Here is a 26,883-nt window from a genome sequence, read left to right on the forward strand (position 1 = left end):
GCTTAGCGGACCATCGTCACAGTCACTTGTCTCAAATCAGGTTTGGAAGGAAAGCCACAGTGGTCCAGAACTGTCCCGCCTTTCTCTCTCCGGCGTTAGAACGGCCCCAACTTGGGGGAGATGGTCAATGCAGGAACCGCCCCGTAACGGGGGGTCGATCATGACACTCCATGGGTATGTGTCCGATCCGGCCCAATCCAATCACGCAGATTCGAAGATTGCGGGAGGAAGCCTCCTCAAAAAGCCAAAAAGTATCAAAGTAAATGCCCTCAGGTGACCAGAATTGGGGCTGAGAAGTGTTGGACAAGGATGAATAGGCTTTCAAGTGTACTTTGTACCCTGCCTCGATATATCGATGTTTGGTTCAGAACATCCGATTTGGGACATTTGGTTCAGGCTATTCCGTCCACATCCCAGGTTCCTGTTCTGCTGCGCCACCGCCTCAAATACAGTGATAGATAGGGAAGCACATGGGCTCTGATAGGCTATCTTTCTAACGGTGCTTCGTGGCCGCTCGTCGCATTGGAAGAGCCAGGCAAGGATCTCGCTCAACCGAAATTGTTCGGCTTAATTGTGGTTAATCGCCTACCTCCTCAAGCATCAACAACCGGATTTTCGAAGAGGCGGAGATGATCTCATTCTCTTCATGGTGCTTATGCCTTTTGGGACGTGGTGTATGAAATGACGGCACGACGCACCTGTGGCTTTTCGTCCATGATGAATAGGGTGCTCGGCTAAGGCAAACAGAAGCCCTGTACCTGGGAGACAGCAAAAGCCCAGCTGATCAAGTCCCAGGTAATCTTTCGACTTGTTCTCCGTATATACGTCGTGGGATGGCACCAAGATTACTGTTCAGAGCTGATGTCTGTTTGATGAGCATATCTGTGCAGCAAATCTGTTACATGTGAGAGAAATCTGTGCTGTGACAATCAGGAACTCTTTCCAGACAGAAGAACACTATAGATGTCAACAATCGGGGAGGTTAGCCAAGGATTGTCAGGGATGAACGAAGACAAGGCACGCCGGGCTCATCAAACCATGTTGAGGACAACATGATAGCCATGTCGAACGCAACACCATTCGAGAGTGGTGACCACGGCATGGCCTGGAACAAGAATGACGTTCGAGGACGCTACTAGCTTCAGATAGTACTGGAAGGTCAGCGATTACACAGGCCTCAGTGTAGCAACACCTGAAAGTTGTAGTCTCCCAGGTTGTGATCCGGGCTACAGTTACCGCTACCGCTCCTGCAACGAGATCGTCCAGCGGCAGTCCCGCGGTTATGCGGACTCAACTGTTCGTTTAACCTTGCCGGTATAGAGTCAGGCTTAGAGCGTCCAGTGTAGCGAGCGTGGCCATACATGGTCAAACATGGCTGCTGGACAAGGTACACACATATATGCATCCTCGCAGGGAAAGCGAACGCAATATATCTGTGTTGTTGTGTGAGTGATTCCTCGCCCACTGATTATTGTGCGGGTCTCCATGTTGTCGTGGTCAGACGGAGCAGAGTGGAGGGAGGCCAGTGGGTGCAGCGGCTGAACTGAGCCCTCGTATCTTGTCACTACATGACGATCGATCGAACAGTCCCAGGCTCAAAAATGACGAGTGACTAGGTAACGATACTTAGTATTCTTTCGTCGCAATGTACCGGGGCGTGGCGGTGGAGAGGGAATTGCAGAGCAAGCCAAGCACCTACTGTATCAGAGTCAGCATCGGGCTCCATCGAAAAACCCAACTTTTGGTTGCTACACGGCACCGACATTCACCCTTGCAGGGTTCAGGTCGAGTCGAGTCGAGGTGCTGGAGCGTGATCAAGGCCAGAAGTCAGACAATCCAGAACGAATCGCCGGAGTTTTGCCCGAACGGCAGGCCGGTCAGTTCCAGACAATTGGCCATGTCTAGGTCTTGTACATGCAATACAACCATTGTATCAACGTCGAAGCGACGTGGCCAGTCCCGATTGACACTGCCCTAACCAAGATGCCATGTCCACGCCCCATGCCTCATTGGCGGTGAGTGACGAATGCATAGACAAGAGGTTGGACAAGAGTGGACGAACAGGTGTTCATGCACGGCGTTCATTTCTCCTCTTTCCCATGTCGCTCTGGTCTGCGAAGTCCCAGCCTGCGCTTCGCTCATTGGAGGCTCCGAGGATGAACTAAGAGGCCATTGGCGAAGTCGCAGTTGTGAAACCCGAAGAAACGTCCGACGGTTGTAGACTGTCAATAGAATGATTTGGTCTGACCAACTTTCGTTGACAGAGAAGACGATATGGTACAGTCAACTTTCGTTGATAGAGAAGACGATATGCTACACTCAACTCTTGTGGACAATCAAGCAAAAGATTTTATTCGCCATTCGTGGATCTGACCGCCGAAAAGGAACTTTCTCGACGCTTGTGATTGCCATGCCCGAGGAGAAAGAATAGACATTGCCTGCCTCTTGCAAACCACCGAACGTTGCAAATACTGGCGGTGGAGTTGCATGTCCAGTCCGTGTTCAAATGTATGCTGTGCGACGCGGAACTCGGCAGGCGGAAGGCGGGGGTACGAGGCGAGGCTGCGCGGACGAGTAGGACAAAGGGAAGAAGGTAAGTCGGCAACCAGAGTAAGGTAGTCGTCAGAAAGGACATGACAGAGAAGGAGGGAGACAGGAGACAGGGAGGGAAGGGAGCGATTGAAGGATTCTAGTTGCGTTCAAGCAGTTCAAGGGCTCGCCTGTGGGACAACATCATCTGTGTGGTTGACAGATGAATGTGGGAAGACAGAAAAGATGTACCACTGGCACGACATTGGCGTAAGAAGAGAATCGAGGGCCTGTAGTCCTAGTAGGAAACTACAGAGAATGAGTATTTTGTATCGCAGGAGCAGGAGGAGCAAGGAAGCAGGACGTGGTAGCAGTCGAAGTGCAGCTGCCCCACTGGTCCCTGTGATCCGCCAGAGACGTGATTAGCTAAGCATCCCTCCTCGACTTCAATTGTCCATCCAGACACCAGATACCTGGCAGGTACCCAGGTAGTACCGTAGCCATCGCTCGTTGTATGCCGACCTACCTGTGGAAGATCCGGCTCTGGGCATCATGAGCTACCAGAAGGCTACACGAAAGGTCAAGTATGAACCCAGATGAGGGACCTTTGCCTCATCTAGAAACTCTTCACAATTCACCCGTTTGCGACGACCGACGCCTACACAATGCACCAGTCGATCATGGTTACAGGGTCTACTAGCTGAACAGGATGGACAGGCCAGCGTTTGACAAAGCACAAGACATCTTGATGCAACACGAATCGGAACTGGCCTCGTTATTGGCATCTGCAGTCGCATGGTTGACAGATTTCTGAGACGCTTGAACCACCCCAACCGGATTGTGGTCAAACCCACCCACAACCCGTCCATGCCATTTCGAAAGAGATTCCTGTGAGACAGTGCTAGACTTGAGGAGAGTCGTTGCATCTCATCGAGAAAGAGACTCGAGGCCATCAAGCTGGGGGCAACAGAGTAAGTTTTCAATGTCATTGATGGGACCAGATTCATGACTATTCGCCCATTCCTCTTCCGTCCAGCACTTTCCAACAACAGTGCCAGGAGTGCACTCTGTTTGTCGATTCAGCCATGCAATCGTCGACTGTGTCATCGTCTGTCGCTCAAGCTCTTGATACCTTCCTCCTCACTTCGAGGCTGTCCTGCAACTCCAGAGAAAAGGTGATCAGCCCCATAGCCCGTCCGACTGACCGTCCAACACCTACGCTTCCTGTCGTCGTACATAACCATGACTCTTGCGGGTTAACCATTCTTGAAATGTTCTCTTGCGTACTGCTCGCAAGCCTGGTCGCGCGGATGGTCAACAGATATTGAACAGATCATAGGCCAATGGCGTGGTAGAAGACTGACCTTTGCTGGTTTGCCCAACTTCTGCCCAATGGCCTTCCATTTGTTTGCCTCGTATTCTTTGATAGCCTCGCGAAGTGCGACTGACTGTAGAGGTCAATCAATACGAGTCTGCGGAAGAAGAAACCCCCAATCTGGGTCAGGCATACCTCGTCTTCGGCGAATTCTGCGTAGTGCATGTCCTAGAATGCATTAGCAAGCACTGTGCAGGTTCGACGATCCCGATCAGTCTACCTTGTACCAATGCTTCTTCACACTCCCTTCGGTTCGGGCAGGAAAAGCCTGTCTCGTGTGAGCATTGGGCCATTCACGGAGTAAATCATGTTCCAACTACTTTTGCAATCTCACTCCAGCTATGACCGGCATCCCGCATCTGCTTCAGTCTTTGCTCCTCCTGGGCTGTCCAGGGAGTGTTCGTTCGACCGCGTTTCTTGCCCGATTGTTCTCCCAACAAGGCTGGGATAGATCCGGATGTCACTGACGAATCCGGGGCGGCGCCAGGAGGAAAGGTATTCAACAATGGACTGTGGGATGCTCGTCGTTTGCGAGGATTCCCGGCAGCAGTGGGCGTTTGGTGAAGGTCAGCATGGAGTTGTTTGGGTGCCAGCGTCGCAGGAGTCGCTGGTACCTCCTTGGAGGCTGTATGGACCGACGTCGTGGTCAGAGATTGTCTTTGCTTCTTGGGAGGTGGAGGGGATCTGATGACTTGAGCGTCAGGCCTGGCTCCCTAGGTGAACGAAAGAAAAAGGGCGAGGTCGACTGAGCTGTGAACATGACTCGAGGCAAAAAGTCCCGGACTGTCTATCGGTGCAGTTTGGAATGTACCACTTGGGAGAAGAAGAGAACTTACGACATGGTGACGACAGTCTATCTAGTCAAAAGATGTTGAAGGAAGTCGACTACGCCGTCGGCATGGTCAACGGTTGTCCAGGAAGGTCCCTTGGGCGAGCCAGCCACAACGCGCGTCGGTCGCAAGAAGCAGCAGACGTGGTATTAGGGTCAAGGCCAGTGAGCGTCACACAGTAGGCGGGACCACTTGGTCTGGTCAGCTTGATCAAAAGACCTTGCTAGAATTGTAGGCAGAAGAGAGAAGCCGTGGCCAGGAATAGATGCGTGTATGGGGCCCAGGTGTGACCGAGCAAGAGTGAGACCAAGAGGTTGAGCCCAATCAAGACCATGCGACAATGCGAGAGAAGGCAAGACCGGCAGGTAAGTCTGAAGGTACAGTGCGACGATAACACAAGTCTTCAGATCCTCTGTTTTAAACGTCCTTTTTGGTTTTGTTCCCCTGTGTTCCGTGCCAGTGTGAGACCACGAGTCCCGTATGGCCTCGCGGATGCAATGGGCTAGGTTCGTAGTTCCAGATCTAGGAGGCTGTGATGATAGTGGACTCAAGCAGGAACTGAGCCAATAGGTTAGATTTGGCCGGAAAGCAACAGGTGGAACAGCAAGACAGATTAGATCGAGGGATCGAGGCGACTAACATCAAGGACAATCGAAGCGGATGTGCTATGTGCTGACGCGACAATGCGACAATGTGCCGATTCAGAGATTAAATTGGAAACTAGAAACAAGGGTCGGCAAGCAGATGAACAAGCAACACAAGTACTGAGATTTGCGTTGACGTTGTGATCGTCCCAGATTGAAACGGCCTTGCACTCGCTGCACCTATGTTGTCCAATTATCTCATTGAGGCGTCTGAAAGCCAAATAGGACACCGTTCGAGGCACATGTCATGATCGGTGGGAACGTGGTTTGGGGTATAAAAAGGTGGAGGTGGACTTAGCAGTGGTACTGGTGGAGGGAGGAATCGCGGAGGTGGAGGGGGAGCGGGGATTCCAGAGGGATACGGGTCTCCGTTGGCACCATTTCTGAGCAGCGGCCGGCTGGCAGAGGGTTCTGGTAGGCTGATAGAGGCAAGGGTCTGGTCAGAAGGACAGTCGGTATTGAGCTGGTAGCTCCAGGTAGTGCTTTTGTGATGAGTACGTATCATGGATGCATCCAGACAGAAATCTTTCCAGAGCAGTGGTGAACCAGCACCAGGATGGCTGCGGGGTAGTGAGAGCAAGCCGGGGGGAGCTGATGAACAAACGGTCCTGGAGCACGGAGCCAGCAGCCTAGAGCTGAGAAAGGCCGTTGACAATGGAAGCCATCCACACCTCAAGCATGCAAGCCTCCTGATGGCATGCAACTGTCCCAGTGACCAGATGCAAGGTGTCGTCCTGTCTGTGGCGAAGAAGGGTCCTTTCGGTGCCATCATGCAAGTCAGGACACAAGAAGAAATGGGAAGAGACCAAGTGAGATGCGATGCGATGGTCGTTGCCAGGCGCGGCTCGCCTAAACTTCGAACTAAGTGACAGCAGCGGACAAGTCACCCAGTAGGAACTCTCGGGTACCCTGTACTGGATGTCCATATAGTCACCGGGTGACTTGTGCATGGCTGGGAGTCTTGCCAATGGTCAACGCCGCGTTGCTGGTGCTGGTACTAGGTACATTGGTACAAGACTGGAGGTGTCAGTGACTTTGGACGACATCATGAAATTGCTTGCTGTGACCTAGAAGGTGGCCGTCAAAGGGACAACCGTCCAATAGTGGAGAATAGTATATTCACGGCGTGGCTCCTATCGAATGTTTTCGAGGATTGTCTTGCCCATCAATGAGTAACTCGATGGACTAACCCCGCCCCTAGCTGTCGTCCTCATCGTCAAATGGGAGAAAAAGATCAGAGCTGAACAATCCAGCCGTTCGACGGAGGACAACTTTCTCAGGCGTACCAGACCAGTAGCCCCAGGGACTCATGGTCAATGCGACTCGATGGTGACCTCCGCGTGACTTGGTGGACGCTACATACATTGGCATGCTGGGATGTACTAGATCGACAAAGACTCTGTCCCGCTGGTTGCATTTCGGGTCTGGTACACGCTACTTCGTACCTAAGCGGCTCACAGAGCTCAGGACCATTCGCTATCGACAGCTTTTCATGACGTAGGGGTGTGGCTTCCCCTGGTTTCGCTGATGGGATCGCTGTCTCGCAAGCTCATCACTTGCATTGCTGGAGAACGGAGAGGCCGAAGATGGGGAATGTACAAACGTGGAGGCGGATCTGTGAAACATATCCTTGTTGCTCTGCGCCACTTAGGTCGCCGAGTATCATCAGTCCCAGCGCAGGCTCTACACCATGCCGAACATGGCCAACCTCGTCGACAGGGAGGGCTATAGACCATAAAGAGAGGTAATCCTTCAGCTGTGACATGACTTCCTTCGCGGAGATCGTCCAGTTTAGCGCTGATGAGATGGCGCATACACCGAAAGCCTCAAATGAAAGGCGACTTGATCTGTCGACTAGGCCGCAGTGGCGCATTACTGTCAGGTATATTGATTATCGCACTTGGTATGCATGCATCGCTGGCATCGATGCCGGCGATCATGGCCGCTTTGCCATTTGAAAACATGGGCCGTCTGCTTGGTATGACTGCCGCTTGGAACTATAATATCAAACCCTGCTGCAGCTAGAAGCGGGATCTGCCCATCCCGTCGAAGTGGTTTCACTGGTGATTTAGAAAGGCTGCCGCTCGTGCTGGGCCTTGCTTCTCCATGCCTTGGAGGACGATTCGCTGTGACCTTGGTGTGGCCACGGATGTCACTTTTCTCCTTTTCTTCGCTGATGTGGCGGTCTGCATTTGATCCTAGACGGACCAGGACACGGGGAAAATCCAGCCGTGAGCGAAAGGCAACCCCAGTGGCGCTCAGCAGTGTGAGAGCAGCGACGGCGGCGTTGGTGGAAATCCCTCTTGGCCGCGACTGGATCTGTTCACGTCGAGTCTCACAACAACTCGTCCGCGCCCCAACTGGCTCCGATCCTCGACAAGATTCACCTGGCCGTGATCGCCGCAGCTCATTACACGTTGCAGCATGCGAGCATAGTCGATTACTTGGTCTCGTCCTCTGACAAAGGCTTCACGGTCACACCATTCGCCCAGAAACGAATTGCGCCACGTTTCCGCTCGACACTGAAGTTCAAGACTGATGCATTGACCGATCTCTGCTAGGTTTAACCGAAGATCTTCAGCATAGAAGCGTTTCATCATGTCACAGTCCAGCTGCCAGATCAAATGATTGATAAAAGGGGCGCAGAGATGGCCATCAGTGACTCGGGTCGGGAGTTTCCCTGCAAAGGCATGAGACAAGACATGGAATATTGTGTTGGCATAGAGCACCGGTCGAGCCTCCAGAAGCACTGTCCGATTGGCTCTGAGGAGCTGAGAAGATCTCTCAGTATGATTCCGAAACGTGCTGTCCTTGGGGATGATGCATGAAATGCCCTCCTCATTATTGGCTTCTACCAAAGCCTTCCCATGGCCGAAGACTAAGCGGTAAATTTCCAGCCTTATCTCAAAAGGGAGATCTAGAAACCCCATGGCCATTGGCAGCCTTGACATATCCAACACTGAGACTGGAAATGGGAGAGTGATGTTATGGCAGACGCTGAGATTTCTTCAAGGGTGGTGTCTAACAGATAAGTAATTTCAGAGACCCCTAGACCCGTATTTAGACTCCCGTAACAGCCCTGATGACTGCGGCTGACGAGCACTAGCCACCAGATTTGATGCAGTAGATTGTGCTTCATTTTTCAGCCTTACATTCGAATAGCATTTGCCGAATTCGAGCGCGACAAACGTCCCGATGATTAAGTAACGTTATTGTTCTTTGTTGCACAGGCTTGGAGCAGTCTCGGATCGACATGCTCTCTCGCCTCCGAGTTCAACAGGCTGGTTGAACGAACAGATTTGTGCCCGCCTTTCCCGACACAGTAGGTAGAGACGAAGCGCCCGGGCTCGTATGCTTGAAAGCCTCGACCGGATTGCCGGGCAGGAACGTGCCCAACAGATGGCTCGGGGTCCGCCAATGGACGTGGTAGATTGCTGAGAAGGATGGCGACTAGGGTTGGGCTCGAATATCTCTGCGTGCGGCTGACGCGGACTTGCTAGCGACAGCCATGACCAGCAAAGGCTGGCTGTCAGTCGAACCTTGCCAGACATATGGTTCGACGCCTCTATGCTCGCCTGAAAACTTGGGCGCATATTTGCTTTGGCAGATTCGAGAAACTTGTTCATGCTGTAGAGTGAGGCAGACAGAACTATCATTGGTAGCTGACGAAAGGAAGGTACGCTGACAAGTTCGTGCCGAATCTACCACATGGATGGCGCGCCTTTCTGACTCGTATTCCGGGACCCTGTATGTCTGTCCAAAGTGCTCTTTCCGTGTCCTATCCACCATCGCTATTTACACATGGTATCTGAAATCGTTCGCTATGGATCGCGACTGACAATGACCCAGGGAGGAATTGTCAATTGACAGGCTCAATTTAAGGCTGCTTCCAGAACTGGGAAAGATAAATGTCGCATTTCTGGAAGTTTCACAGTCACGGTCGGTGCTGCCTCTGATGTGAGAACAACTGGTGTAGGCTTTTGACTTCCGCTTGCGCTTGTCGACACGGAATGTGCTTCGTAACCAGGTACGCATGGTACCTGGATGCTGACTGACGTTGTGACGGTGACTGTGGCTATTGAACCTGCTTCGCTTGTAGCAGTACCAATTCTGGTAGTTTCATTGGTAAGTCGGCTTGGGTCAAGGACTGGGTGGAACGCATTTGGATCGGGCGAGGTGGTCCGGCCATCCCATGCAAACAACAAGACGAGAAAACTCAATATGCCGATCAAAATAGGTTTGCGACCGTGTCGAAACCCCCGTGCGTAGCCTAGCATCAGCGCGCTCAATTCGACTATGGATGCGAAGACTGGAACAGGCACAGTCGATTCCTGGGGTCGACTTGAGTCATAGGAGGGGTGGAAGTTTGAGAGACCTCGATGTCGGCCAGGCTCGCCATAGACCTCTGTTTCCCGTGCATGGAGATGCTCGTCTTGAAAAACGGGTGCATTCTCTTGCTGGATGACCTCAGGTGGTGTGATTCCCAGCAGAGCAAGTTTGTCCTCCAGGTCCCGACGCATCTCCTGGGGTAACCATACTCTGATTTCCACGTCGACCTTTTCCATCTCTTGCCATGCCGCGGCCCATGCTCCTGCTCGCATTAAGCCGTTTGCTGCGAAGACTTTGACATCCCACTTGCGTGTAACCTCGCCAGTATTAACCGGGCGGCCACAATCGGGACACTTGTCATGTGGGCGATCTTGTTCGACCTCGTCTCCTGTGAGGCTACCGCTCTCAAATCCACTGTCAGTCCCAGCAGGATCGGCTTGGAAGTAGTGGTCATGCCGGATGCGAGGATGTTGAAGATCAAGGCTTTCCAGGAGCCGTTCTTCCAGAAGGTCGTAGTCCTCTTTTGGATGAGGTATCAGAATTCCTCTCGTTCTGACTTCTACATCTCCGACAAGTTTTTCTCGTAATGTAGTCCATCGTCTCTTGTATTCTTCCGGCAGCAGCTCCACTATCAAGTCTTCCTGAGCAGTCGATTGTGAGAGTAAGGCGGGTGGCAGTAGAGTGCAGTGGAGGAGTACAAGAGGAAATTCGGTCTTGACACTGCTGTTGGCTTTATTAGGCGATCCCCCACTCGACCTGAATGATCGTTTTGCAGATGCACGTGGAGAGTAAGCAGTCCTGCGGCTGGAAGACGACCTCTGAGAGCCACTATATCTGTGATGGCGAAGGACACTCTGGGTATCACTCAGCACCTCATCTCTCATTTGCAAAGCCCTGATGCTGCTAGGGTGGCGAAAAGGTGAGTTGGGTTTCCCCATACCGGTGGGTGACGTTGCAGCTTGGGGTGCTTCCGCGTGAGGCTTGCTCGGTGTGCTTGGACTTCCATATTGACTTTGTCTGGAAGAAAGGTGCTGCGACACGGAGGCAGGGAATGACGAAATAGATGAGCAACCCGAGATGCGTCGTTCGGTGTCTAGTAGATCCTCCTCTTGTTCCTCCGCCGGCTCAGGAGATGGATCTTCCACCTCTGCACCTGAAGTGGTCTCATCGTACACTGAGCCAGAGAAATTGTAGTTGTAAGTGTGCGCAAGGTTGGTCGCAGGTGGAGCGTGTGGAGAAGGACATGGATGCTTCCGTAGTGAAAGCGGAGAAGAATATTGAAGGGGAAAGTCTTCAATTACTTCCACGGCGGGTGGAAAAGGTGAAGATGACGGTTGTGCCATAGATACGATTGTGGTAACTGTCCTGTGCGTGAAGTGCGTGGTAGCTGCGTGAAGCACGGACAGTTGTTGATCTTTAGCGGCAGGAGCGATAGTCAGTGCTCGCAGATCAAGCAGGAAGGAGCGATGGTTGACTTGTTGACTGCATAAGAACGGCAGGCACGAGTTGCACGGGGCAACCACTCAGCCACAAAGATCACATGTGGCACGTGATAATCCGGGGCTTCACACCTGCCTGCGCCTCTTCCAGTCTTCACATCTATTTCTCCACGACCCTTCACCTTGTTTCACCACAATCATTTAATGGCATTATTTCCCCAAGTGACCATTTTCTCTACCACGATCGGCCGATATGAACCCCGTAAATAACATGTGTCGAATGCGCACTCGATAGCTGTACCTGAAATTCGGGTTCTCACGCTCCGTCAAGACCTCAAACGCGTGCACGAAGTGATCGTCGGTCGCCTCTCTCTGATCACGGCAGATGCCAGCCCATCTTTCTTGCGATTCTGGTTTCGCAGATGAAATCGCAGGAAGGCAATGACGAGTACGAAGAGTGTGTACCTAGCAACCCATTTGAGTGGCGAAGGCGACGAAGTATCGTGGTGCATCATACGACAGAAATACTTGAGGACCTAGATAATGTCCGAGTTAGCACGTTCTCCTCGCAGCCCTCTTTGGGTTCGTCCCGTACCAATGGCGTTGCTGGTGCATTATGGCACAAAGTTCATCAACCCGACAATGGTCTTTTTGGTCTGTCCTCCAGTATTGCTATAGATTATGCTTATTGCTACAGTCTGCGTATCCCAGAAGGAGAGGACGATATAGTAGCTAATAAGAGGCTGACTTTGGTCCCCGTGTGCTTGTTCTTGACGCTCATGAGCACCACCGTTCCGAGGAAAGGTCTGAGATCAAGTCAGTTTTGAGTTGGACCATTGCAGACAAAGACAACGTAAGTCACGGAAAATGACAAAGAGTCCCACGACCGTGCAATCTTGGCCGGTCTTCTTGATTAACCACGTCGAACTCAGCAGTAATGACGGCAGATTCTCAAGCACCCTCTCGATCTGCGAGACAGGTTCTTTCTCGACGATGTCAGGTGATTCTTTACGCACCTGATTATCTGCTGCCATTCGATCGGAGCCGACCATGGTGATGTGGAAGGTAGAAAGTGATATTGAAATTCTTCACCACTTACCTTGCCAGATCCAGAGGGTCTGACTTGAAGGAAGATTCACAGATGCCCCACTTCTGGATCTGTCTTCGTGTAGTGTATATAGCAGAGTATCGATGTGGGAGTATGTGGCACATGTAGCATCAGGCCTGGCTCTGCCGAACATATCCCTCTTACCTCGCTATGATCAAAGAGAAGAGAAGGACAACAGATGAACAGGGATCGATCGCCTCCAAACTTTACCCCAGAAACTGGACATCTGGTTCCTGGACTATCCCACCTACCCCATGGGCAGTCAGGCTCGTCTCGAGCCTGCTACCGGGTAGTATACAGGGCAGGGTGCACTTGAGATGGTGGTTTCGGGCTATCTCGGTGCGCGGAGTAATTGACACCGTTATGTGGAGTTGTGCGAGGCGCGACCAACAAATAATTTGAATATAATGTTTAGACGAGAACATCCTTGACCCAGTGGCCGAGTGATACCTATCGTAGCTACGACAATGCCGACTCCATTAACAGTCGAAGGCCTAAGAGCCCAAGAAGTTCGCGTCAAGATTGATCTCCTCATTCACAACCTCGTCAACATCAAGGACGAGCAAGGACGTTTTCTGCAAACCCTCGCGGACGGGCGAATCATCGATACAAAAGGATGGAACGACTGGGAATGGACGCACGGAATCGGTCTATACGGCCTCTACCAGTACCATGCATTGAAGTCTTCGACTTCGACGCTTCAGATCATCCAGGACTGGTTCTCGGCGCGCCTGGCCGAGGGAACGACCAAGAACATCAACACGATGGCCGTCTTCCTGACGCTGGCCCATCTCTACGAACAGACGGGCGAGCAGAGCTATCTCCCCTGGCTGGACTCGTGGGCGGAATGGGCCATGTACGAGCTTCCACGGACGACTTTCGGTGGGATGCAGCACATCACGTATGTTGACGAAAACCACAACCAGCTGTGGGACGACACGTTGGTGATGACTGTCATGCCGCTGGCGAAGATCGGAATATTACTACACCGTCCACACTACGTCGAAGAGGCCAAACGGCAGTTCCTGCTCCACATACAATACCTCTACGACCCGCAGACCGGGCTGTTCTTTCACGGCTGGCAATTCGACGACAGGGCGCCGGGTGGACTGGGCCACAACTTTGCCCGTGCCAGATGGGCCCGAGGGAACAGTTGGCTGACGATTGCCATTCCTGATTTCATCGAATTGTTGGATCTCCCGCCGGACGACGGGCTGAGAATGTACCTGGTGGCTGTCCTGGAGGCTCAATGTCGTGCTCTGCGTTCCTTGCAGACGCAGGAGGGGATGTGGAGGACCTTGCTTGACGTGTCGGAGGAGGAGGGGAGCTATCTCGAAGCGTCGGCCACCGCTGGCTTTGCGTATGGCTTGTTGAAATCCATTCGCAAACGATACATCTCTCAAGAATATACGGCGGTTGCTATGAAAGCGGTCAAGGCTGTGATTCGGCGGATCAGTGATGATGGAGAGCTGATGGATACCAGCTTTGGGACTGCCATGGGACACGACTTGAAGCATTACATCAACATAGAGAGGACCAGCATGCCGTATGGTCAAGCCATGGCGATCATGGCGCTGGTCGAGTTTCTGAGAGTGTATATATGATAGACAGGTCACGGCTTGCATCATCAAAAGCCATGGCCAAACACGACGGGGGAGGATCACACCCAGTAGATAGAGTATATATTTATAGGTGGGGAGCTTTCTATAATTACAATTTCCCTCTCGAAAGGAGAGATCCTCCATCCGTCGTGATGACAGCACCGTTGATGTGGGAAGCAGCTCTGCTAGACAGGAACACAACCAGGCCCGCCATGTCTTCGGGGTGGCCGAGTCTCCTGTTCGGCACCTCAGCTGCCAGAGCGGCCTGTCCACCCTGTAGTTCCATCAAGCCGGAAGCCATCTTGGTCGGATAGAAGCCCGGTGCAATGGCATTGGTGATGATTCCGTGAGGACCCAGCTCAACGGCGAGATTCTTCGCCAGGTGAATCACTGCGGCCTTCGATGCAGAATAGGCAAATGTTCCATGCTCGCCCAGCGACCCCACACCCAGCCCGGCCACGCTTCCGGTCACGATGACCCTGCTAGGATTGGCGGTGGTGGCATTTTTCCTCAGCAGTGACTCGAATTTCTGGACCGTGTAGAAGACACTCTTGACGTTGAGGTCCATGACTTTGCTGAAAGCGTCCTCAGGGTATTTCTCGAAGGGAGCTCCCCATGTGGCCCCAGCGTTGGCGAAGAGGATATCAACATGATCCGTTGTTTTTGCTACTTCCGCAGCCAAACGCTCGATCTCGGAGATTTTGGAGGCGTCCGCGGGAACGGAAATGGCGACTGCGCCAGGGCGTTTGTTGGGAAGGGCATTCAACGCAGCAACCGCTTCTTCGCAAGCCTTGGCCTTTCGAGAGGTAATGTAGACTTTTGAACAGCCAGCTTGAAGGAGACTGGAAACAAATCGTTAGTGGGCGCGCCGAAGACTTGTGATTGCAATTGCTTACCCAGATGCCGCGTTGAGTCCAAGACCTCGACTACCGCCGGTCACAACAGCAACTTTCCCGTCGAGGCTGAAGATGTTGCCAAAGTCCTCCAGCTCAACATCCTGCTTAGCGCTGCCCATTGTGTGAACTGTCGTTATGGAAGTAAGCGTTCAAAATGAAAATGAGAATATCAGAGGGGGCGGCTACTGGGTCGAAGGCTTCAGAGGACGATTGAAAACCATATAGAGATATTCAGATGGTCAGGTACCCACGGGATAGCCGAGAGTAAGAATGGTTAGACTTTCTGGAGAGTCATCATCCTCCCGCATGTTCATAGTCTGGGGAACGAGACTGCGGATGTTGCGCAGTTGAACAGCCGAGGCACAATGGCAACCCGCCTAAAGAGGAATAGCGCACCTGGAGCGTGAAATGAGAATCGAATATAGCAACTATGCCGAGCTGCTCCTTATCATCCACAGTCATCACTTCATCAGACGCGGAACCTTTGTAGATGTATACTGCCATTGACCGCTGAAAGGCAGGAGTGTCCTGGCTTGGACAACTCCCTACATCAATGTAGTCATGGTGTGGTCCTTGCTGGAACAACAGTCGTCCTGCTGTATGCACCAGCACATTCATCCCTTGCCCCCAGCCTCATGCCAGTGCTCCGAGTCCTGCTCGTGCCAGAAACGCTTGCGTACCTGTACTTTGCTGGGTACCTGTCCGCCACTGGTATCAGGTTGTTTCAAGGCACGATGCCTTAGTGAGCACTGGTCCCGGCTGCCACCGACCCACCTCGTATGAGCAGACCACGACTCGGATCAATTTCCCCGACTGGCAGCAACACACATGACGCACACGTCGAGTTTGTGGACACACCAAGCAAGATCTTTCAAGACAATCACAAGTAGGAGGCTTGACATCCTGTTTTACTGCGATCATGCCAGAGTTCATAAAGACTGCTCCACTTCTTAACTGTCTCTTGACATGGAAGAGCCCAGACTGGGGCTGTGGCTGCCAATATCAAACGACGTCTCGAGATGGACATCGAGCTTGCCTCAGCATCAGAAAGCACCTTTTACGCAAATTGGCAAAAACAATCAACAGTCAGGATTCCCAGATGGTCACCCACTCTAGTACTAACTAACCGGTATCAAGCTTAAGTACCGCTGAGCGAACGGGAAGCGCTGCTTTCTTGATCCTATGGTCGATTGCGAAAGAGAATATGTTCCTTTAGTATATGAGGGATGAAAACCAAATCAACAGCCAAGGTCGTCTAGCTGTTAGCCCCCGAAGCCTTATTCTGACCGCAGTTTTCGATTTTACGGTCTTCAAGGGGAAATGTTTGGTGACCCATGGTGCTCAGCGAACTGGCCATTTTAGGTAGGCAAGCAAGCACATACAATCCATGGAAAATATTCTCAAGGGGTTTGCTGGTGAAATATCAAGCAGAAGAAATTGCAGCAGCGTGGCGACCATCTGGACTCGAGAAGACGAGCTTCAGCCCCAGGTTAGAAGACACCTTCTCATATGCATGAGCATTACGCACAAATGGTGGCACAAGAAAATAATCTCCATCGGGCTCTGGAAGGACCACGCGTTGTCTGGGGGGTTGGGAGAGAAACAAAGATAGCCCATGGCGTTTCGAGCTCGAGCTACAAGCACGCTTTGCATCGATCAGCCGAAGTCGAGCTGCGGACTGAGAAATAATCATTCATCTAATTCCAAACCTTGCACACAACAATCATGACTCACAATTGATCTCCCCCTTTTCACAGGACGGCTTTCCAAGACTTGGACCTCTTTTCTATCGAGCTGCGGCATAGTCTATTGGAGAGACAGTGCCCTGAATGCTTGGGAGAATCTTCGAAAACCTGGTGAACATATCAGGCATGAGATTTGCCCTTGTCTGCCGCATTTGTAGCGGTCGATGTTCCTACAGCTTCCCATCAACATGAAAGGGCTCCGGATTTTGGTGAACCGTGTTGACGGGTTACTCAACTGGGACGGGGGCCTTGGTGTACCTTCCCGTCTTTAGAAGAGAACTCCTGTCCAAGAAATGTGTCTGCCAGGTTTCACAAATGAGGCAGTTGTTTGCTCCCGCAGCAAGTGAAGTCGCCTGGCAAAAGAACCCGAGAATTATATCTGGAATACTGGCCCAAGGGGAGCAGAACCTCCTGGCCATCGAATAGTATACCCCAAACAACATGGAGGTGCAACATGTCATCTTTCCTCGGGCGTCTCGACTGTAACCGGACGGTAGGGCAGCATGCTGTTGTGCCACCGTCGACAACAATATCCTCTCGTTTCTATCCATATCAATCTTCCGCCAGCAGACGAGTTTCTTTGTGTACTATTACCAGTCATGTATCTCTCAGTCAACCTTGCAGCACTGATCAATTTATTCGCCTTACCTGTTCATGATCCAACCAAGGACCGTGTTTTTTCCGCTTCACTCGACTTTCTAACGCGTCAGGTCTCAACTCGATCTCTTCTTGCCGGCTCAACCGTGGTTTGCTTGTACCAAAGCCGACTGCTGAATACTTCTCTCACAGTTGCCTGCCTTCCTCTTCTCTTCCCACAACTCTCGGATCAACATCAAGTCTTATTCTACTCAGCTTGCCTCTCCTGGACAAGATGGCGCGTTCTATATCACTTTCTTCTCTCGTCTTCATCCTCGCGGTGCTGATCTTGCCCATCTCATGCCGTCCGCAAGTCAATCAAGAGACGATCTCGCCTTCCATCACCACCACCTACACACATACCAAGACATACACCGGTTCTCCCATCTGCAACACCAGCGGCAGCGACTGGCACATGGACCCGCCCACGGCAATGCGTCTTGCCGACCTTTTCTGCGAAGATCTTGCCAAACCAGAGAACTATCCTGTCGAAGGTATCGTCTACCCAAAGTGACACTCCTTCATCCCAAGCTTTGAAACAGCAAGTTAACCATGGCCATATTCCAACAGGAGCCGAATTCTCCTCGGTGCACTTACCCACAGAGCTGACCCAGGAGATGGGATCTGCGAATTACACCGAGATCGAACTGTCGGGACTGATTGCGGCTGGTTCAATGTCTCGGTCCAAAACATGGTGGGCCGACGGTGTCATCTACATCGAGGGCACGGATGAACAGTGCGAGCGAGACAACTGCACTGGAGCTCTTCGCAGCACTATCAACAGATGTATGTTCAAAATTCGGCCTCCTCCATCGGCACGGCTTGCCATCGTTGTCCCGTCTGAACATTCTTTCTCTCATTTCCCGATTTCCTGTGCCCATTTCTATCAGAACGAGAAACTCTCTGGACTAACTCACACTTTTCCTCGCAGGCGAATGGAACCACCACTATGTCGGCGGCGACAACTTCTTCATGTCCGATTTCGGCGTCTACACCATCTTCGTCGCCAATTGTAGCGGCAACTGGCTTGACAGGCGCTGTGAGAAATGGCACGCAGCACATCCAAACGTTGGCCTCTCTAGGAACGACAGTTTGGCGACACCTGGACTTCTCCCGCCATCATCCAATGTCACTGCCACTGGGTCCACGACGCAAACACCGCCAGTGACAGCAACCATCACACTGTCCACGTTCGCAGCCGGGGGTTGAGTCGATGCCTGGAAATGGTGTGATGAAATTCGAATGCCATACCTACTTTCGCTCAGTAGATGATACACCAGTCCTTTTCTGTGATGGTGAAATCACATTCGAGATGAGCAATGTGGCAGTCAGGTGTCAACTACACGGTCTACACCTATCGAGATTCGAGACTAAAGCTGCGAGCTATACATTCTTGCGGTCCGGAGTCGACATTGCTTTGCGAAGCTCCATGCATCGGTTTCTACGATCTGTGCTGGCGATTTAGTACTTGCCGTCTCTGATCATGTCATTGTGCTGATGGATGGTGGGTCGGAGAGACTGCGACGGAGCTTGAGCATGAGCGTGGGCCTGGACCTCAGGTTTAAGTCCATGAGCAAGGCTTGAGGATATCGGTGGAATTGCAATCACCAACCTGAATGGAGGAACTGACAGCCTGAGCGAACCTCGAGCTGGAGTGCATGGAATGCCTGCATGGAACAAAGGCTAGATCAGAGGAGATCCAAATGTAAACACATTCTCAGTCTCTCAGAGCATAAGCGCATTGAAAGCAGAATTGAATTTCCATGCTCTAGCACCATGCTGGAGGGTTTCCATTTCGCATTGTCTGTCTTGCGCAGCAAATAGACTCTTTCCTCAACCTCCATCGTCTGTGTTCCTGCGCGGACTCGAATCATATCTTTGGTCCCGGTCTTCATAAGATAGCCATCTACATAGGCGTGGATTGTGCGCAGGCTTAGAATCTCAATAAACCTTGATAACAAAGCATGTCTCCTTACCTGATACTTCGGTGCTTCCTTTCACACGGGCATATTCAGGTGTCAATTCCGTCATGGACCCCGAACTCCAGCTCACCAGTATCCCACGCCATGCGCCGAATCCTTAGAAATTCGACACTTTCAAAGGAATACTTAGGCCAAATTGCCAAGTTCCAGCTGCCTTTTCTCAGAGGTCATGGTCTTAGAAGCCCTTCTTCATTCCAAGGGGGTCACGGTCGTCCTCAGCTTCGCCTTGCTTTATTCTCCACCATGCTCATCACTCCGATGCACACTTCTAGGGTCCCCCTCATGGGAGCTGGAAACCCATTGTTTTGCCGACGCTGGCTTCGATCTGGGGTCGTCGAGGCCGGGCTGCTGTAGATCTAAAGGCTAAATTCGAGCCGATTGCCCGCATAGTCCCGGGCGAAAAAGCGTTGAGGGTAGTCGACGCCTTTCGAACCTATTTTTTGCAAAAAGCACAGGCAAGATGGTTAGCTTTGGCTCCCGTGGAAAACATTGTAGACACGAGAAGACTTGAAATAATCAGGAACATAGGGAAAGACGCCACGAGGGATGTCGAAATCGAAAAAGAAACACCGAAGGACACACTTAATCGACATAAAAACTTGAAAGGGGCAGCCAGCTCCCTGATCAGACAGCGCACCCACGTCAAGCAATCACTCACTCAATCCAGGATTTCAACAGTACTCACCACTATTCTCCGTCCCGGGCTCGTCCGCCTCCCTCGGCGCGCCCTCGCCACCTCTCAAGAAATGATCCCAAATCCTCTGCCTCAACTCAAGTAGCGCCTCGGGCGATGCGAGCCTGAAACACGGATGACGCGAGGACTGATTCTCCTTGAGAAACTCGACGGCTGGTCCGAATGCGATATGGAGCTGCTGATACGGGGGACTCGGGTGACCTAGGCACACCAGCAATAGCTCGACGTTAGGATTAGGTTCTGGTTCAACGATAGAGCTGTGACTGGCCGTTGCCGGCTAGATATTTGACGGGAGGGTTCGTTCACCATTACTTCCGTCAAGGCCATTGCTGTTCTCCTTTGCCTTCTTCTTCTCCTCGCTGGGAATGATGTCGAACCAAGCTAACCTGTCCTTTTGTAAACTTGGCACGGGACGCTGGGTCAGACCAAGCGTATTGCCGTAGAATTCTGTGGCAGCGGATAAGGTGCCCTGTGGGACGGTGAGGTTGATATGGGCGAGGCCGGTGATCATGATGGATGAGTTTGATAGCCCTTCGTGCCGGGTCTGAGATGATCTGATTCGGACTGAGTGATGAATGGGCCCGAAGACGGTTTTGGTTGAGGCCGACGTTGCTAAGTTAATGTTCTTTGACGGTCGCAATCAATGTATGTATGGGGTGTGGTCAATGTCCAGGCCACCGATGTCGCGGAAATGAGCAATAATCAGAGATGGATGACAAACTATAGGCCGGTAGATTGCTGGAGAGGATGAGGGGGGAAACGGAGAAGATGATAGGGGAAGGGCCGAATATCGGCCTTCTCTCAATATCAAGAAGAACCATTGTACCGATGCGTATATATATTTCAACCTCCCCAAACTTATGGACAGTGTCGACAGTCACAATATAGTGTATATACAATGCGGCACAAGTGCACCACTGGCCGTGTGAATTGATCAATGTAAAGGCTAAAGCCCTATACATCCCCGTGGTGGCATGTACCGGATTCAGAACACCTGCTGGCCGTTCGGTACATTCCTCAAGCGGTAGTAGAACTCGACTGGGGATTGTTCTTCAGTTTATAAGAAAGTTGATAACAGGCGCCCTGGTCTGCCTTTCCTAGGAGTCGTCGTCTAGCCCGTCCGAGGAAAGGCAGCCCAGGGCGCCTGTTAATATCATCTCCTCAAGCATTGCGTCGTATCTGGACCGGATTCTGTAGTGTCTCGAGTCCACCTTAAAACCAGACTTTGCTGACTGCATCATCGAACCTTCTCCTGATACCAGCGCTAGTCACACCGACATGCCTCCACCGCCGCCGGCATGGAGAGCGAGACCCGCCCCAGGCCGAGACTTGAGTCGTTCAGGTCAGTTCGCAAGTCAGCCAATACTTTGGCGTGCCTAGATGAGTGGGATCCAAAGCAAATATCTGTTCGGATGTCATGACCGACAAGAAGCGAAGTGCTGGCCTTATTCAATAAAGGCGAAGGCAATACTTCAGAAGCTCGCGAGTGCGACCTTGTCGGATCCAGGATCGACTGTGCCAGACATCATCGACACTATGAGAGGATGGATGGAGCTTGACCGCCAGTGGTATACTCCTACTTGCGTTGAGTGGACCCTCGTCAATGTCGCCGGCGGGTTCTAACCCTGGTGATTCTCTGCCCAATCTTCAAGGAAACGCCGTCGTTGTCGACTGTTGGTTATTGTTAACTTACCGTGTGCGTCCCCCTCTCACTTCTGTGAGGTCCTCTGAGATATGCAGGGAACCCAAAGCCTGGAATGGAGGCTTCATTTCCATCGACTTAGCTGCTACTACCGAAGCCTTGGCCTGGTACCATACCATTGTGAATCAGGTAGAGTGGCTGAGAGCGCCTCTGCTTAAAAGGGAAGTGATCCTTCGAGCCTGCTATCGTAAGGTAAACGAGGACTTGACTATGGCAGCGAGTTCCCCAAGTCAATATGGTCTTAACTTTGACCAAGAAATGAGTCCATCATCCTGCAGCTGGGAAGTGGAAGCTTTCATGGCGTAAAACCGATGTACTTCGTTGTGGAGCGATGAAGCATGTATGTCCTGCCCAAATCCTTTAAAGGCTCACGTTTTGAAAGGGACCTCCATCCTTCCACAACTGAAGTGGCAGAACTGCTGGCAGTGTAACTTTGAAGACGGATGAAGACATTCAAGTGCAGATCAGCAATCGGGAAGGCTTACATCGCGCCGGGGCAATCCGGGGAGCTGCTCGACCTCATTTCCCACCGGGGGTTCCATTGTACCAGAAATCTCTGAAGAATCCGCGAATGCCCTGTTATTGGCCAGGTAACAATGCTCTTCGAAGTACTGCAATACGTACACCAGGTAAGATATCGTGCATCGGCAGTAACAGGTGTTGCTGGGCGGGAAGAGTCCGGCTCAGGGCGAAGATCACCCTGCAATAGCCAGCAAGTACAGAGTCGTGTGTTGACAATCATCAAGCTAGCGGCCCCGACGGCGGCCAAACAGGAGGAATCTGCTACGTTGGCGATCATTATTGAGTAGAACTTCTGCAGAAACCAAGACAACAACCAGCCATGATGGCGTCATTGGAGGTTGGGCTTAACACCTGTGCACCTTCGAGAAAAGGACCTCGTTTGTGCCACCGTGGGGACAGAAGTAGGGAGTTGTATGCTGGGTCGCCAGTGATGCCGAGAGTACGGGAGGCTGTTATGTTGGTACTCTGAATCAGGTGTTCTCCGCCTCGAAGTTTATTCCATCCGCAACAGTGGTAAGGGTGATATGACATGTTGTGGAATATCCGCAGGAAACTCTCCAAACCCTTGAATCTGTGTAGCCGGACGCAGGGACTCGGCTGTCCAGAAAAAGGTAAAGTCCCTGCGTCACCGCACGTCTGAGGCATTAATACCACAGACACGGAGGATGGCGGATTTGGCAAGGGTGTCGAGGCCTCTGATTCGTTGGCTCGGTCAAAGTCAAGATCCCACAACACTGAACAGGCCCAGGGGTATACCAAGTGGGAGTTGTCCTCGATCTCTTTCCGGGCCATCGCGTCATTGTGGTGGCGGCGATGAGAGCCCTGAGACACAGGTCGTGAACTGTGAGAACACCTCTTTTAGCATGGTCGTCAGTCGCGTGGCTTATTAGACATTGCTGCCTCAGGTTTGGGCCCTCTTCAATGTCCAAAATCTGAGGATTTCAATGCTCTGTAGGCAGTGCAAGATTATTGTGGACAAGACTCTGTCTCATTTCTCCTGAGCCATATAGCGCGTTACTCAAGTTGTCTCGGGGGAAAGCCCACTCACCGCCTAGCAAACTAGAGAGGACGATCTCTTTGTTAATTCAAAGTTGCCTCCACTCGGTGTGGTTGCGGGCCAGTTTTAGTGAATTCAAGAAGCGTCGGTTGACAGACGGTGCAAAACCAATGACACGCAGTATGTTTAAGGCCAACGCGAGATATCTTCCTCGTGCCAGAGCCTGTATACTCTGTACAGGATACCTTGATATTCTTTGTAACGGTTTGTGCAATAAACAAGAGCCTTCCTCCTTTCCAGCCTTGGTCCACTCGTTCGCTCGTTCGCTCGGAGGGGATGCAATACGAGGACCGTTGTGTATTCTAGGTTACCATCCTATTCGTCGGAAGCGAGAAGAAGATGTTGATGTACCATCGAGCTCGAGACGGGATTAGACAGCTCGACGATGTGTAGATCTGTCGACGCCGCGGCGACGATAGTTGCCTGGTAGAGAGAGATGGATTCCTGGTAGGGATGATTTGATGATACAGCGGCAAGATGATCAACTACGTCAATCTGCAGAGGTCTCACCCCCTCGGTTTTTTGCACTGCGCCTTTGTATTGGCTGTGATGGAACCACAGGGCCGTGCTACTAGTTGTTGCCCGACCGTTTTAACACTCCTCTTTGGCGGGCTATTCACCCACTGGCGTCCACCTAAGGCTCCTTAGCCAGCCTCTTCTAGTAGGTGTTCCGGGCGTCGTGGGTACCCCTAAATCACCAACTATGGCCACCTAATCCCTGGCTCCTAAGGCTACTGGGTATCTCCGTCAGGTAGTCGGGTTCGCTTAGGCAGTTTTTCTCCCTGCCACCAGCTCACAGTCCGCCCAGGTGTCCGTCTGATAGACTGCTCCTCTTTTCTACCTCTTCTCATTTGACTGAATGACTCGCCGACTCGCCGTGCAGTGGACATCAAAGTCAACCTCCTCTTGTCTTTTCTTCTGTCCTTGCCGCTCTGACATAGTAGAGCGTGGGTCCTGGAAGAATTGGACCACGTTGACGGTTCACCTCGCTGTTGCCTTCAGCGTCACCAACTCTCGCGAACGACCCGTGGCGACCAGCCTTACGCCACCGCGACCCCAGGACGGCTTTGACCCTTGACCTCCGACTTGACACCGACTGCGAAACACTTCAGTCCTGAACAAAGCACTGGCATACTGCTGAAGAGAAGGGATTTTGCCTGACTGAAACATAATCCCTTTTCTGGGCCCGTGGAAGTGCAAATCCACAACAGAAGACACGACCTCGTCCAATAATCCTCAGAGAATCCACAAGTCAAAGGCCTCCGTTGCTGTCGATCAGATGAGCCCCGAAAAAGGTCATCTGGTGGAGCGTCGAAAACGAACGACGTAACTTGTTGCAGGGGAAGGTCAAGCCACCTAAGTAAACGATCCACAAACAGTCTTCCCACTCATACCACGCCTTGCTCCAGCACTAAGCACTGACCGACCTCCATCCCGCCGACCATCCCTGGCAGCGTACCCATCCTTGGGAACTTTCTCACTGTTGCCCCGAAAAAGGTCTTCTCTTCGTTGCCAAATCCGCAGTGATCGTCCTATTCAAGGAAATCATCCTCCACCCTACTACGACCTAACTCTCCCGCCCACGCTCAAACGTCCACCGGCCGCCCACCCGACCAGACGCAAAAGCTTTGCTGGGAGCCCGACAACTACCTACTGTCCCTACGACCTCCCCCGCCAAGCGCCAGGTCAGATACCTGAGATACTCACACCGTCACTCCTCCCACCTTAACGTTTGAACATTCCGCCTTATATAGCCATTTCTGGCCCATATCAGTCGAGCAGGTGCTTGTGGGATGTCAGGACAACTCTCGTAAAGACTGCACCGGACCTTGGTCAGTGCATGATATTCCAGGGTTGCGAAGCGAGGGCCAATGCGTCATTCGGCAACACCACAACTGACGCCGACTCGAGTTTTGAAAACAAGCAAGACAACTAGAAGGATAGCGAGGACCTATCCCGTACCTACCACCGAACCCCAATGCACAGTTCGCCATCATCGCCCCAGGCTACGGCTTTCCTACCAGAGCCTATCGTTCTGGGATCAAACATTTCAGCGGACACTCTCCACCGACCTTCCATAACTCCCTCAATATCTTGCTCCTCTTCCTCCTCGGAGTCTGAGAACAATTCTCAACCGCAGTCCCCTCGGTCGACGTCGCGCCGTGGTCGCATGGAAAGACCTCGAATGGGGGATAGGCAGCGGTCCCATTCTATCATTGTTCCAAAAGGTCGAGATATTTGGCAACGGGAAAAACCAGAATACCCCCCGGACGACGCAAGAGCAATGAGTCCCAGACGGAATAGTGAAGACATTGAGAGACTGGAACGCGGTGTTCGTGAGAGTCTAAAAGCGTATGATGCCCCAGACCATATTTGATGTCCTTTGATACTAATTTCCTTGAAGGCAAGCTCGGAGTCTACAGTCTTCATTAGCCGCATTGGCAGAAAAGATTGACGAGGTCAAGAACGACCACGACAAACTCGAGACCGAGAATCGATTTCTGCAAGACTACATTGGCGGACTGACGAGGACAATGTCGAAAGATAATCTCGCCCGCAGTGCGAGTATCAGCGGGAAGAAGAAGGGCAGGAGATGACGACGGATGACACTCTCAACGCCTTTGTATGTGGAACGCATGCGGATCAGAAGGGATAGAATCCCTATTGCGCAGCTCAACTACGAGTATGACGCCAAATCGTTTTTGAACACAAGTTCGTCATCGATCCTCCCTTGACGACGTTAACAAACGGCAACAACAAACAACATTTATGATACCCACGCCTCGAAAAAAAGCTGGCTATACGGAGCACGCGATGCCGTCGTCACGGCATATTGAATCTTGATTCGCATTATTACCAATCATTTGTTTTTGCGGGTTTGTCTGGCATTGGCCAGCACGGCAGGCTCCATGGGAAGAGCAAGGGTTGCTCTCTCCTTGCAGAATGACCCTTTTGTCAGAGGTCATTCTTGTACAACACTAATTGCGCAAGCTTACTGTTCGGCGTTCCTCGGAGTCAGTTTGCAGATCCACTCATTTGCTGCATATTCTTGCCTCCACATGACGGTGGAGATACCGGGGAAAACGCTGAGTGATCTTGGGATGGGACAGGAAGGAGGTGGTAATTCTACAGTCGGGCTGAGAAAGCTCGTTGGGTGGCCAGTGGTCCGTGGTCACAGCTTTGAGATGAAGCCACTTCGGCCACGTGGTCTGATATGATATAGAAAGGGGGAAGAAACCGTCCCGGACACATGAAAAAGTCCGTCGGACTGACGAGATGAGACGATGGATGCCGATGTTGAGATACGAGCGAGGCTTTGCAACAGCCTTATAAAAATTGCACCTTTTCCACAAACTACCATCTGATCTCTTGTCTTTGATCTTTTTGTTGTGCATCCGTATCGTATGGTTGCTTCATTCGTGTCTCGCCCGCTGCAAAGTGTTGTAACTCCCCGCAACCAGCAGAGGCCATGGCAGGGATGACCTTGCTTACTCTTGAAATTCCCTGCCAGTGCCAGTGACGGATTCTAAAACAACAATCCCAACTGCTTCTGGAACTGCCAGTGCAGTGCGCCTTGACATCCGAGTCTCTAAAATCAGATATCCCGGACAAGCCGCTAGCTGTTTCCCAAAAGCGATCATGATCTTGATATTCGTGACAACTCAAATACGACGGGTGTCCGAGTCGATGTTGACTGTGTTGAGGCGATCAATTCCATTCCCGCCTTTCAAGATCCTGAGTTGGGATTGCCTTTCGTATGGCTCGCATGTGCTGGGACTTGCCTCGCCAGGTGT

At 51.9% G+C, this 26,883-nt stretch overlaps 9 protein-coding genes across 9 annotated transcripts; 3 read left to right on the plus strand and 6 right to left on the minus strand.

Annotated features, from left to right (window-relative positions):
- Window positions 1–3,785: 3,785 nt before the first annotated feature.
- A1O1_07021 (uncharacterized protein) lies at window positions 3,786–4,745 on the minus strand (the record flags this gene model as incomplete). The annotated part of the gene is made up of 6 exons (XM_007727895.1): window positions 3,786–3,827; window positions 3,894–3,977; window positions 4,040–4,072; window positions 4,125–4,172; window positions 4,225–4,588; window positions 4,741–4,745. The coding sequence occupies 6 exons, from the start codon at window positions 4,743–4,745 to the stop codon at window positions 3,786–3,788; spliced, it is 576 nt and encodes a 191-aa protein (XP_007726085.1).
- Window positions 4,746–7,657: 2,912 nt separating this feature from the next.
- On the minus strand, window positions 7,658–8,314 carry A1O1_07022 (uncharacterized protein). Its single transcript, XM_007727896.1, has one exon. It carries the CDS (start codon window positions 8,218–8,220, stop codon window positions 7,999–8,001), a length of 222 nt encoding a protein of 73 aa, XP_007726086.1. The 5' UTR covers window positions 8,221–8,314; the 3' UTR covers window positions 7,658–7,998.
- A 936-nt stretch (window positions 8,315–9,250) lies between these two features.
- On the minus strand, window positions 9,251–11,050 carry A1O1_07023 (uncharacterized protein; the record flags this gene model as incomplete). The annotated part of the gene is made up of 1 exon (XM_007727897.1): window positions 9,251–11,050. The coding sequence occupies one exon, from the start codon at window positions 11,048–11,050 to the stop codon at window positions 9,251–9,253; it is 1,800 nt and encodes a 599-aa protein (XP_007726087.1).
- A 399-nt stretch (window positions 11,051–11,449) lies between these two features.
- On the minus strand, window positions 11,450–12,084 carry A1O1_07024 (uncharacterized protein). Its single transcript, XM_007727898.1, has 3 exons — window positions 11,981–12,084; window positions 11,742–11,952; window positions 11,450–11,682 (listed from the first exon to the last, which is right to left on the minus strand). The coding sequence occupies exons 1-2, from the start codon at window positions 11,981–11,983 to the stop codon at window positions 11,761–11,763; spliced, it is 195 nt and encodes a 64-aa protein (XP_007726088.1). The 5' UTR covers window positions 11,984–12,084; the 3' UTR covers window positions 11,450–11,682; window positions 11,742–11,760.
- A 637-nt stretch (window positions 12,085–12,721) lies between these two features.
- A1O1_07025 (uncharacterized protein) lies at window positions 12,722–13,858 on the plus strand (the record flags this gene model as incomplete). The annotated part of the gene is made up of 1 exon (XM_007727899.1): window positions 12,722–13,858. One exon carries the CDS (start codon window positions 12,722–12,724, stop codon window positions 13,856–13,858), a length of 1,137 nt encoding a protein of 378 aa, XP_007726089.1.
- A 106-nt stretch (window positions 13,859–13,964) lies between these two features.
- Window positions 13,965–14,870, minus strand: A1O1_07026 (gluconate 5-dehydrogenase; the record flags this gene model as incomplete). Its single annotated transcript, XM_007727900.1, has 2 exons — window positions 13,965–14,697; window positions 14,752–14,870. 2 exons carry the CDS (start codon window positions 14,868–14,870, stop codon window positions 13,965–13,967), a joined length of 852 nt encoding a protein of 283 aa, XP_007726090.1.
- A 2,497-nt stretch (window positions 14,871–17,367) lies between these two features.
- A1O1_07028 (uncharacterized protein) lies at window positions 17,368–18,341 on the plus strand (the record flags this gene model as incomplete). The annotated part of the gene is made up of 3 exons (XM_007727901.1): window positions 17,368–17,626; window positions 17,703–17,918; window positions 18,064–18,341. The coding sequence occupies 3 exons, from the start codon at window positions 17,368–17,370 to the stop codon at window positions 18,339–18,341; spliced, it is 753 nt and encodes a 250-aa protein (XP_007726091.1).
- A 1,444-nt stretch (window positions 18,342–19,785) lies between these two features.
- On the minus strand, window positions 19,786–20,319 carry A1O1_07029 (uncharacterized protein; the record flags this gene model as incomplete). Its single annotated transcript, XM_007727902.1, has 2 exons — window positions 19,786–20,009; window positions 20,121–20,319. 2 exons carry the CDS (start codon window positions 20,317–20,319, stop codon window positions 19,786–19,788), a joined length of 423 nt encoding a protein of 140 aa, XP_007726092.1.
- Window positions 20,320–25,067: 4,748 nt separating this feature from the next.
- Window positions 25,068–25,686, plus strand: A1O1_07030 (uncharacterized protein; the record flags this gene model as incomplete). The annotated part of the gene is made up of 2 exons (XM_007727903.1): window positions 25,068–25,441; window positions 25,494–25,686. 2 exons carry the CDS (start codon window positions 25,068–25,070, stop codon window positions 25,684–25,686), a joined length of 567 nt encoding a protein of 188 aa, XP_007726093.1.
- Window positions 25,687–26,883: the final 1,197 nt, after the last annotated feature.

This window comes from Capronia coronata, assembly GCF_000585585.1.
Source record: "Capronia coronata CBS 617.96 chromosome Unknown acBCG-supercont1.6, whole genome shotgun sequence".
NCBI lineage: Eukaryota > Fungi > Ascomycota > Eurotiomycetes > Chaetothyriales > Herpotrichiellaceae > Capronia > Capronia coronata.